The sequence below is a fragment of the Salminus brasiliensis genome, chromosome 10, assembly GCF_030463535.1.
Source record: "Salminus brasiliensis chromosome 10, fSalBra1.hap2, whole genome shotgun sequence".
In the NCBI taxonomy this organism is placed as follows: Eukaryota; Metazoa; Chordata; class Actinopteri; order Characiformes; family Bryconidae; genus Salminus; species Salminus brasiliensis.
In genome coordinates this window covers 8414493-8426800 of record NC_132887.1, presented here as the reverse complement: position 1 = coordinate 8426800, position 12308 = coordinate 8414493, and the positions used below count along the sequence as shown (strand labels likewise).

General features: G+C 42.5%; 1 protein-coding gene across 2 annotated transcripts in view; it reads right to left on the bottom strand.

The window, feature by feature from the left end:
• Window positions 1-12308, bottom strand: part of LOC140564055 (CAP-Gly domain-containing linker protein 4) — an 84322-nt gene that overhangs the window by 52403 nt on the left and 19611 nt on the right. For both annotated transcript variants that reach the window (XM_072689116.1, XM_072689117.1), the window contains one exon: window positions 2837-3082. In XM_072689116.1, coding sequence (XP_072545217.1) covers window positions 2837-3082 — 246 coding nt within the window. The remainder of the gene's footprint in view (window positions 1-2836; window positions 3083-12308) is intronic.

Genomic DNA, 12308 nt, shown 5'->3' with positions numbered 1-12308 from the left:
CTGTAAATCAACAGATTTTGCTGCTTTATGGTGCATCTTTCTCTTCTGCACTGCATTCCGGTGTAGCAACACTACTGCAGTCGTCGCATTTCACCTGCTGTCAAATCTTACGATCCTCCTTTACATCACTTGGGAGACCTCGAGATACTTCCTCTTAGGGTAGGTTCATTCCATGTCATCTATTTCCAGAAAACAACCCTGGCCTCAGACTTGAAGCTGAACTTTACACTCAGTTGGAAACATGAAGAAGCCAGCAGGACATCATCATCTTCTGCAAACTGCAGCGATGCAACCCCCCCCTCCAGAAGCTCACCTGCCCCTTGCTATGCTGTCCTGTGTATTGTGTACAGGAGAGAAGACAGAGCGTAGCCCTGTCCAGGTCCAACACGAACACTAACCTGCACAGTTTTGCACTTCGGTAGTCTCTATGTAGGAGCTGTGTGTATTCTCAGCATTGCTCAGAGGCCACAGCACCCTGTACTTCCAGGGCACCTCCTACCTCGACTGTGAAACAGTGAACCAGCAATGCAATTGGTCAACATTATCCGCAGCCAGACTTACTCCACATTATTTAGGTACATGAACCATCTATCCATTTACCATCTGCACTGGACGCCATATAAACAGCATCAACACTACAGCAACAGACTGCATGTTTGTATTTTTCTAGGAATGATGGATGACTCATTTTTTAACCTACTAAAGTCAACAACTGGTTGGGAGATGTTTAAGAGGAGTCATTTCTGTCTGGGTAAACATGCTGCAGGACACAGCCTCTTCTACTTCTGAGAAAAGTGAAGCCAGCCAGCCAGCAGACTCTTTTCAAACTAACACAATGTTATTGGACACTGAGCACTCTTGGAGTAGAACTTTGGACATCATCACACCGAGTGATGGAGGAAGAGGGATGGGTGCCCAGTGAGAGGCCAATTATGCTCTCTTGGACTCCAGGCGATGGATGAACTCACCATCTCTCAACGATAGGGTCAATGGAGCCCTTATTGAGCTTTCAACAAAAGTTTGGAGAAAGGAAACGGCTCCAGCTAACATGTTGATACAACCCAATCCTGGGTCACATTGGGCACCCACATTCAGTCCACACACAGCACTGAAGGACCAGTCCAGATAAAAGCAACAGAACCCTATTATGCAACAGAACACCATTATGTTACTTCTGCTTAACACAATTACAGTAAACACAGTAGTAAATATAGTATTTTGTATTTGAACTGTATCCTTAAACATAACAATAACAATTAAATAGCAATATAACAGCAATAATTATGATAATAATAATGCAATGAAGAAATTCTGGGCAGTAATCATTGTGGTATGTGGGCCAGATGTGGGTGCCAGACGTGGGTGCCAAACGTGGTCTGGGATTGGGCTGAATCAATGTTGCTAATTCGGTGCCAAACATGTTTTTTTTTGTTTGTTTTTTTTTTTGCTAAGACTTTTTGATGAGTGGAAAAATATATGAAGAAGAAGCCGTTTTATTAAAACATCATCAAATTAGGGCAGGTGCTTCATCAAGCCAACAATAAGCCCATTTAAACAGTGCAGAGTCAGTAACTGCCTTCCTAATAGGAGTTCATGTTTATCATAGTAGGCGATCCTCTCTAGTTCACTACAGGAAAGCTTTTACTTTTCCTAAACCATGATGCTTCTATGCGCACCTGTGGCCTAAATGTAAGGGAATGTAAAGGAAGTGGGGAGAGTGAAGGAACAGTGCTTTGTCTCAACACTCATGGCCAAGGTCCCCAACTGCTCAGAACCATTATGTCTATTTAGAAAATCGCACAGTCAATTTTTCAAACAGTCAATTTTGAATACTAAAAGAGTAGATCTGCCAAATTCTGAGCCTACTGTATGTATTCAAACTAACTCAACAACTCAAATTATGTAAAAATGTAACCTCCAACAGCAAATAACAGAAATGCTGAATATTTGTAGCTGGTCATCATGTCAGCTCACCAGCCTAAAGCCTATCTAACTTGAAACCCAGTCGTTTATGATGCAGCCTTTGACACAGTTGCTGTTGGGTTTCTATAAATTATGATTCAGCTCTTAGCCGAGGCTGAAGGCAGAGCACACAACCATTTTCTCATATAAAAAAAAAAATATTAAAAAAAAAAAATATTAAAAAAAAAAAAGAGAGAGAGAGAGCTTCCTGCTGATACTGACATTTCAAGTATGATTTACATGGCCCATTTTATCTTAGTACCGCCTTGTTCTTCCCTGCTGGACAAAACTCTGATGGGTACCTTTAAGCAATCCATAACAATGTCCATCATGTTTGCCATCTTTTCTCCGCTCGAATTCTTTTGAGTCTTGCAGCTGCTGCAGACTGAAGTAATAAAACCTAACATGGTTATTTTATGTACTGTTTTGGCTGAGCTCACAGAAACTTCTGAAAGAAATGAGAAAATATGATATTCTAGTTGTTCTAGTTGCTGATCAAATGCATTGGATTTGGGGATTTTGGCACATGGAGAGGCGGAGGAACCATGTCTTGACTGAATATCAGAAGCATCTCTATTCATCCACTCTATTTGTGGCACTGCATTATGCGTAGTAAAGAATGATGCAGGGTCACAGTATCTATGTACATAGGAGTACCCAAATAGGAATGCCATTTTTTCTATGCAAGTTCATTTCACAGGAGTGTATTAGACAGGAGTATGGTCTTTCACACAGCTTTTAGTGTTTTGCCTTTACTTTCAGTAACCATAAGAACAGGCTTTTTACATTCCACCCCTTCCCCTACCCATGTTCTTACTTTTCCAACAGATCAGAAGTCTACAGTTATAAAAACAAGGGACAGACAGAGTAGTACCTTCTGGCCAGCGATGATGACTTTGTCACCGAGGCGTATGCCCATGCTGGAGAGCTGGGCGCGGGCCTTTTCCGTGAGGAGGCTCAGGGGTCGTCCTGGCAGTACGGGGAGAGGGGCGCTGGGTCTGGGCAATGCCTCCCGCAGCAAAGTCCGCAACTCCTTGGCCTGGGCTGCTGCGTCTGCCATCTCAAGAGGCATGTCCAGAGGCTCCGGGACCACGTCTGCGGGGCACTGGCCCTTATCGTTCTGCACAAGGAGAATAAGACGATGCCATTAAGGAACTTCTATAAACATCAAGATGAATATTATGAACCAACTCGTAGCCTGAAAATGAGTAGACCACATCTCCCATTCTGCTCCCCTTATTTGGTCCAATCAGGTAAACTCACAAACATTTCAAAAACTGAGAACACTCATCTGCACAGGTTCAAGTGTGCTGGCTCAGTGGTTAGCCATCTGGGTTATTGTTCACAGACTTGTGAGTTCAATGCCCTGGTCCACCAAGCTGCCACTTAATCCTCTCTGCTCAAGGAGTAATATAGTATGGGTGACCCTGCGCTCTGTCTTCAGCTTTGTAGAAAAAGAAACATCAGAAGAGAAGGATTTTATTGTACTGTACAGCTGTGTAGAAGTATAACGACAATAATGGTACTTTACTTAAAACTTAAAGAAATGGGGTACAACAGTACTTGAGAAACGCTCTTTGTTCATTAAATCCCAAACTACACACTTCCAAATGGTTTATTTACTGCACATTAACCTTTATTACCACATAATTGGAGGTCTGCTGTGTGAAAATCACTAATAATTGGATCATTTGTGCCAATGATGTGCAAAACACTTTGTTATGCTACATATTTGACATGGAGCATCACCTAAATTCACAGTGCATTAGTGTACAACTGGCAGTATTTCATTCCTAGAAGTTCTAAGCAGTAAATGATTGCCTTATTGGAGGCAATCTGTATCACAAATTCACATCATAATGCCAGGTGTGGGCTAGAGGGGCATAAAGCCCTCCAGCGTGGAGCAGTGGAAGAACTGTGTTCTCTGGAATGATGGATGGTGGAGCTCCATCCAGTACTTTTGGGATGAGTTGGGGTGGTGATCATCCAACATCATGATCTCATGAACGCTCTCGTCACTGAACGCAATCAAATCCTCACAGCAATGCCCCACGATCTATTAGAAAGCCATCTTCCCTGGACAGGAGAGACAGTTTCTCCAACAAAAGTAATGTAAAACTCTATTTTAACACCCTTGATTTCAGAGGAAACAATAAATGAGCAGGTGCCCCAATACTTTTGTCTTTCTAATGTATGTTAGAATTAACACATGGTTAGAGTTTTCCAATTAATGATGACTAAAACTCAACTTTATATGATGGAGTTCACCTTGAACAGTTCCGTAATCTCCATTTAGGTCGGCGTATGCTATATAATTCGCATGAATAAGGCATCACAATGTTAATTATAGAACATTATAGTGAGATTATCAATTATTTCCACACAACAAACCTCTAATTCTATATAACGGTATATGTGCTCATGAATAAAGCCTAATGCACAGTGAATGAGCCATTTAGAAGTATTTAATTTGGGCTTTACTGAACAAAGAACAAGACCTTGAATTAAATCAATAAAAACAACCTACTAAAACCGCTGTATGGCTTTCTAGGAAATTGGAAAGTGACCAGAAATTATCCATTACAATGAACAAAATGGTGAGAACAGCTGAGCTTTAGCATGCCTCAACTTGCCAAGGTGCAATTACTAAAGTGAGATTTTCCTAATTCTGAAAACCCTTGCGGAGCCTGAAGCTAGTCCTGAAGCTAGGGACCCAAAATCTAGTCATTAGTCTGAGTCAACACAAGCGTGACATGTGGCAGCATATGGCGAATAAGGTTCATTCATAAACAAAAGGTATTGTATATAGCATTACCCAAACATAGAGGGTCACCCAACTATACAGTGACATACTGCATGTAAACGTGTGCTGAAGGCCGCCACTGCTAACTCGGAAAACATCCCCACAGGCTAAATAATGTTCTGCATCCTGCCTGTGGACATCTTCATTCAGCAAAGCAGCGAGCTACTACCAGCGCAGCGTGGCCCTCTTTTAAACTGGCTTCATTATTAGGCTGATAGCAGAGGTAGTTGCCTGAACACTGGACACCCTACACTCTCCCCCACCTCATCCTGCAATGCGTCCTGACAGGTTCGTCGCCGGCGCCAGGCGGCCGAGATGGCCAGCAGTAATGTGTCGTGCTTGATGTTAATTGGGTGACGAGATTAAGCCTCACACTCCGAGAGAACCCACGGGCAAGAGGCAAAGAAAGAAAAACAGAGTTACAGTTGGCTCGTCATTGCTGCAGCCCAAGCCTAAGGAGTCTTTAAACATGAGGCAGTGTGCAGTCAGGCAGAGCCTGCCATTTCCAAAGCAAAGGGCCATTTGGGGTGCCTCCTTTCCACAGAGGAGGTTAAAGAGGGCTTTGTGCACTTGTTTTTCAGGAGGGTGCTCTTTTCCATCATTAGACCCATGCAAATGCACTGCTCAGGAGAAAGAGAGCTTTTTCCATTTGTAAAGGTATGATATAAATAAAAGCCCTAGCCACAGGGTGATGTCCTCCTGCACATTGCTCTATACATCAAGTGCAAGAGCTCCTGGTGGAGCATTTACAAAACACTGTTGCTAAGGAGATCCTTCTTTCACAGTGGCCCTTTTTGCACAAAGCTGCAAATTGCGAGGAAGTGTTTGCCTACACACACACATACACAGAGGCCATAGCCATAAAGCAAACAGTATTCACTTTGATGTTTTACTGCAATTTATTAGAAAAGTAGCAGAGGGAGTTTTTGGAGGGAGCGGCCCATAGGGATGCATGATCTGTATGGACGGCTAGAACTGCAATTTCTTATATATATATATATTTTTTTTTTATTTATTTATTTATTTATTTTCCCATAGCAACATTACCTGCCCATTTTGACAGCAATTAGACAGATTCCACGATTTCACCCAGAACAGCTTCAAGTTTCTGTGCCATAAAAGTAACTTTTTTGCCTATGTTGTGTATGTAAATCATACAATTCACAACGGTATTGAAAAACATTCTGAAACAGCACCTAATGAAAGCCAGTCAGGCTGAAATGTGGCCTCCATACCATGGTATTAGTTAGTGTTGAATCTAACCTTTCAATAGAGGTCCGTATCACCCCATATACATAAACAAAAACGTTCAGTCAGAAGATTCACCAGGAAAGTACTATAAATGTCATATAGGACTAGACCAGCTACTGCTGGTGGCTGGTTTCAGATGGTCCAAGCTGGTCTTCGATGGTCAAGGTGGTTGAAAAGCTGCTGGGTAAGCGCTTAACTGGTCTATCAGCTTTTACCAGCAGCACATCAGAGCATTTTAGTCTGATTGACTAGCTAAGCTTTTGATTAGGGAGGTCCCGATCTAATCCAATGATTTGGGATCAGGGGCCGATCAAGGCCGGTTTCAGGTGGCTGAAGTGTTGCTGGTTAAGAACTTAACTGGTCAACCAGCCATACCAGCATAGGGTAGCAAGGTGTTTTAGCCTGAATGACTAGCTATGCTTTTGATTAGCATAGCGTATGATACCCTATGTTTGCCTAGAGCAAGACTGGTCAGTTTGACCAGATTGAGCTGGACAGGTTGATTTTTTGTGAGCAAGACAATGTTTGACACAACCTCTTTTCGTTAACCGCCAAATTATTTGTGCTCTGGATTCATTTACCACACTTCTTAGGTGCTGTTAAGTTAGCCCCTCAGTCTGTTGCAATTGATACCCTGTTCTGAGTTTATACCTTATAAACAGTAGGTGCTGGAAATTAAGTTTTCATGAGCAGCAGCTATGTGCAGGCTGCTTGCATAAAAAAGAATCCTCCTCACACATCTAAGATTAAAAATTTATACTATTAAAAACTTTACCAGGGAACCAAATTGTACCAAAAGAACTACCGCTTGTTTAGATGCAAGTTGATATTCCATAATAAAGATTACCAGAGATTCTTCAGATTCACAAAGCAACTCGGGTTTTACAAGCTCCCACTCCGCTGTAACACTACTATCCTATGCTTTATTTGAGGTTTGTATAGCTGTTTACCTTCACAGCTCAAGGTTAAGTTGCAGCACAATCCTTTTTATACTTAATGTTGCTAGCAAGGGTTCCCATAACCCATCATAAATAAATAAATAAATAAATAAATAAATAAATAAATAAATGAATGAATAAATATATAAAAACGATTACACAAATGACTGACGACTGCGGTGCCATTATACAAAGGACAAAAGCCTATTTACCACCCTGTTATTTAACCTCAAAATGTAAAACACTGATTTTTCCTTTTATGATGGGCTTGTGACAAAAAGGAAAAATATAAGCTTCATTTATATTTACGCCACCGAGACGGCCCACAGCCGCATAGCATCACCTAACCTAGCCTAGTCTAGCCTAGCTCCGAACTGTAGCAAGCAAGCATATTTGTTGCAATTACTCTTACATGATAGTGCTGCTATCCTCTCTGTGTCCTTTGGGTGTCCAATCAGCACAACGCGTGGTTAACTAGCTTAAGAAATTTTAGCTATCGATAACAGGGTTGTGGGTTCGATTCCCGGGCTCGGCAAGCTGCCACTGTTGGGCCCCTGAGCAAGGCCCTTTACCCTCTCTGCTCCCCGGGCGCTGGAGTTGGCTGCCCACCACTCTGGGTGTGTGTGTGTACTCACTGCCCCTAGTTCACTAGTGTGTGTGTGTTCACTACCACAGATGGGTTAAATGCAGAGGACACATTTCGCTGTACAGGGACAAATACTTGCACCTTTACCTTATTATCACTTGCTCCAGTAGGTCTACCATTAGCTTTTACCCTTTTTATCCACCTTTCCAAGTCCTTCTGAAGTAGCCGCTGAGTTTAGCCGTGAAGACTTTCGCCAGATTTTGGGTGTGTAAATGTAACAGGTCAAAACCGCTTATTATCCAACTATGCAAAGGTAAGTGCTGCTCGGCTGCTCTAGGCCACCTTCAACAAAAAGTCTGACAATCTGAACGCTGCGCCTCTGAAGCACCTCTTTACAGGTGAGAGAGTTTTAGATGTGATCCTCGCACACCCCTTTAGGAATCACTTTTGTGGTAAGTGTTTGTCTTAATACAATACTGACCTAATATTACATAATAATGGTCATTAATTGTCAGGCATTTATCATCGGGGCAGTGGTGGCTCAGCAGTCAGAGCTGCGGGCTATTGTTGACAGGGTTGTGGGTTCGATACCCGGACTCAGCAAGCTGCCACTTTTGGGCCCTTGAGCAAGACCCTTCACCCTCTCTGCTCCCCGGGTGCTGGAGTTGGCTGCCCACCGCTCTAGGTGTGTGTGCTCACTGCTCCTAGTTCACTAGTGTGTCTGTGTGTGTGTGTGTGTGTTCACTACACAGGTGGGTAAACTGTAGAGGACATATTTGATGATAAATGATGACAAATACATGCACCTTTACCTTTTTCACATTACATTTTCATATGTTCCTGAACACTGGAGCATTGATCCATCAAAAGACCCACACAAACAGTCGCCTGGAACTGTGACTGGACCAAAGACCAATTTCATGCCCACGATTAACAAACGACACTTCGTGCAGCCCAAGTTGGGCCAAGCTGGTCATTTCTGGACAGTTCGAAGATGATGGATGGTGGAAGAGTGACAGAAAGATGTGCTGACTTAATTTGCCGCCATGCTGACTAGCAGTGTCCTTCAGCTACACCTTCCAGGCCAGCTGTTCACCGTGCTGAACTATCGCCAGAACTGACAGAAACTCCTTATCAGCTTAACAGCAGAACGATTTGGGAAACGTAGCGTTTTGCGACTGACCTACAAGCTGAGGTACAAGCTGACCTGAGAAGCAGTAGACTGGTAAGTGTAAACATAAAGAAAAATGTGCATTACTCTGTGAACCTCCCTCTCGATCTCTATTTCAGTTACACACACACACACACACACATATATATATATGTGCACACACACTTGCAGACACACTCATTCATCACTCCCTGTGCTCCCTGTGAAAACATCACAGCCTTCTGGTTGGCAAGCTGAAGCTGTTTGCTGTTGGGACGTGATGCCCGGCAGATAAGATCCGACTGAACTGACACGGCTACGGCCAAGGCCTAGTGCAGACGGTGTGAACAGGGTTTGAAATGAAACTGCTACTGGCATTCATTATTATAAAGTAATAGAATAACATCCCCAAATCCAATGCCACATGTCATATTAAAGGATTACTTAACCCAAGTGCTGAGCATAGGGAATACGGTAGCAGATTTTTCCACTCTATTTAGAGAGTGACATTAGGTTATCTGCGACTAATATGAGGCGAGAATGGCCACAGCTATTGATTGAGTCTTCGCATACTGCAGCTGATGATGCACTGAAAACAGGGTCATCACACTGCAGCACACTGTCAGTCGGAGCCTAATTCAGTTGTGAGTGGAGTTTGTGGCACTTAAACACTGCCACACTGCCCCCAAGTGGTACCATTCGGAATTGCTCTCCAATCACAATAAAAATGCCTACTGATGCCTAAGCACACACCCAGCAGCCATAACATTATCACCACTGACAGGAGATATGAAAAATATTAACAACCTTCGTCTACAGTGGCATCTGTCAAGGGGTGGATATATTAGGCAGCAAGTGAACAGTCTGAGCCACTTAGGCTAGGCAACTGGGTTGGAGCATCTTCAAAACATCAGGTAGGTCTCGCGGGGTGTTCCCGGGATGCAGTGGTCAGTGGAAGGAACCGACTGTGAACCGGCGACAGGGTCATGGGCACCTAAAGCTCGACTTACAGGACTTAAAGGATTTGCTGCTAATGTTTTGGTGCTAGATACCAAAGAGGATACCTTCAGAGGTTTTGTGGAGTCCATGCCTCGAATGCTCAGATCTGTTATGGCAAAAGGGTAACCGGCTTAATATTAGGCATTAGGTATTAATGTTATGGCTGATTGGTTTATTCAATAGATTTACAACCACAAATAAAGAGCAGGAGCATATCTAAACTGCACTGTTAAGTTCTAACTTCTGAACTGGTTACAAAAAGTAATGTCTGCATATCGCTGCTGTGAGACAAAAACCTTGTTTCTCCATTTATGCAATTTTCCATGTGTCACTTCCACGTGTTTTTTTTTTTTTTTTTTTTATTTTATAATAAATGGACCAACAGAAATGTTCCGGAATGACGGAATAAAATCTTTTTACACTGACATCCATTGGCCTTATTACCTTCTTCCGTAAAATTTCCATTTTGCCTGACATCGATACTATGTCATACACTGTTTAGCAGCTGTTTTGGAAGTGTTGGAAGAAACCTGTTCCGTCCTTTTATTAAGGACAGCCACATAAATTGATAATGCGCCAACAAGACAACTGAAGACCCCATACCGAGAAAGCAAAGGATGTGTCATGTCAACATAATCCCCGAATCTAAACCCTAGTGGGAACTAGTGGGACTGTGTTGAAGAGCATGTGGATAGAAGTAGTATACGTGTAGAGTAGTAACGTGGGGAGTAGTTCATTTTTAATAACGGTTGGTGTAGCGTTGGTGTAACATCACTGCCCTCCCTGTGGCAGAAATGATAGTAACATAATACAGTTTCCTTTCTGAAATACAATCAAAGGCCTCAATTACTGAATAACAAAACAATTTTCTATAACTATAACATTTGATTTAATAAGATCTGACTGGACCTGAGGTAGCAAATCTGTTATACATGCCTGCTGACTACACTTCACATTACTTTATTCTGCCAGCCTGCTAATTAGGTGAAGCTAAAGGCTACAGAATGCAGTGTATGTGTATATTATATATATATAAAAACTTTGGGAAATCACTGTGGTTATCCTAGCTGAGAGAAAGTGTGCTCCATTTGAAAAGCCTGCCCCTTGCTGTGCCCTTCTCACCTTGTGCTGTAAGTGGCCACTTCTGTAATTCCGGCATGACTCAATTTCAAGTGATGAGTCAAAGTTGGCGAGACCATGTTTAGAATAGTCCTAAATCCAGCCTTTAGAGTGTACTTTATTTCTCAGTCCATTCAGCTGCCCTTGAGCTTTTGGTGACACTTTATTTTGAGTGGTTCTTTTTAGATGAAATAAACACTCCACAAACTCTCAGTAACTCAGTAACGTTACATCTCAATGGAGAAGCAGCAGTGAAGCGCCTGAATACATTCAGTACATTCAGATACTCAAGAGACTTTTAATAACCTGTAAATAAAAATGTCTTTATTCTGGGGCTTTCCACTTTATCTGGAGAGTCCGCGTTCAGATCTGTAGACTGTGACCTGAGAAGCCACTGAATAAGCAACACATATTACAAACCATCAGCATCCTCAGCATAGGGTCGAGAATAAGGTTAGAACTAGGATTTGGGCCAGGGTGAGGGTTGGGATTAGACATTCTACTGACCCCATTCTGTAACTGGATTTTAACAGGATTGGGTCTTGGTTAAGGTCAGGAGTAATAGGGGGTAATAGGGTTGAATCTGAGGTTGGGATTAGGAATAGGAATAGGGTCAGGGTAAACTTTTGGGTTGAGGGTAAGGTCAGTAATAGGGCCAGGGCCAGGATTAGAGTTAGGTTTTGGGTTGAGGATAGGAATGTGGTTAGTATTAGCGCCAGGATTAAGGTCAATTTGCTCAATGGAAGTCAAATATTAAGAATCAAGGTTAGGATTATTTTTGGGGTTGAAGTTAAGGTCAGGATTTGGGTTTAATCTGAGGTTGGGATTAGGAATAGGGCCAGGGTAAACTTTTGGGTTTTGGGTCAGGAATAGGGTCAGGGTCAGGATTAGGGTTTAGTTTTGAGTTGAAGTTAAGGTTAGGGCCAAGATTAGAGTTAGGTTTTGGGTTGAGGATAGGAATGTGGTTAGTATTAGCGCCAGGATTAAGGTCAATTTGCTCAATGGAAGTAAAATATTAAGAATCAAGGTTAGGATTGTTTTTTGGGTTGAAGTTAAGGTCAGGATTAGGGCAAAGGTCAGGGTTTGATTTTAGTTTGAGGTTAAAGTTAGGGTCAGGATTAGGGCCAGGGTAAGGTTATGGTTAGGTTTGGGTTAAGGTTAAGGTTAAGGTCAGGGTCAGGATTAGAGCCAGGGGTTTGGTTTGAGGTTGGGACTGCGGATTGTATTAAGACCAGAATTAAGTTAATTCTGCAGAAAGATAACATATTAAGATATAACATATTAAAAAGGTTAGAGTTGTTTTGGGTTGAGGTTAAGGTTAGGGTCAGGATTAGGGCCTGAATGAAGGTTAGGATTAGATTTTGGGTTGAGGTTAAGGGTGGGGTCAGGATTGGGCCCAGGATTAGGGTCTGGGTAATGGCCAGGGTAAGGTACGGGATAGGTTCAAGATTAGAGCCAGGGTTTGAAGTGTTGAGGTGGAGGTTTGGACTGTGGTTAGCA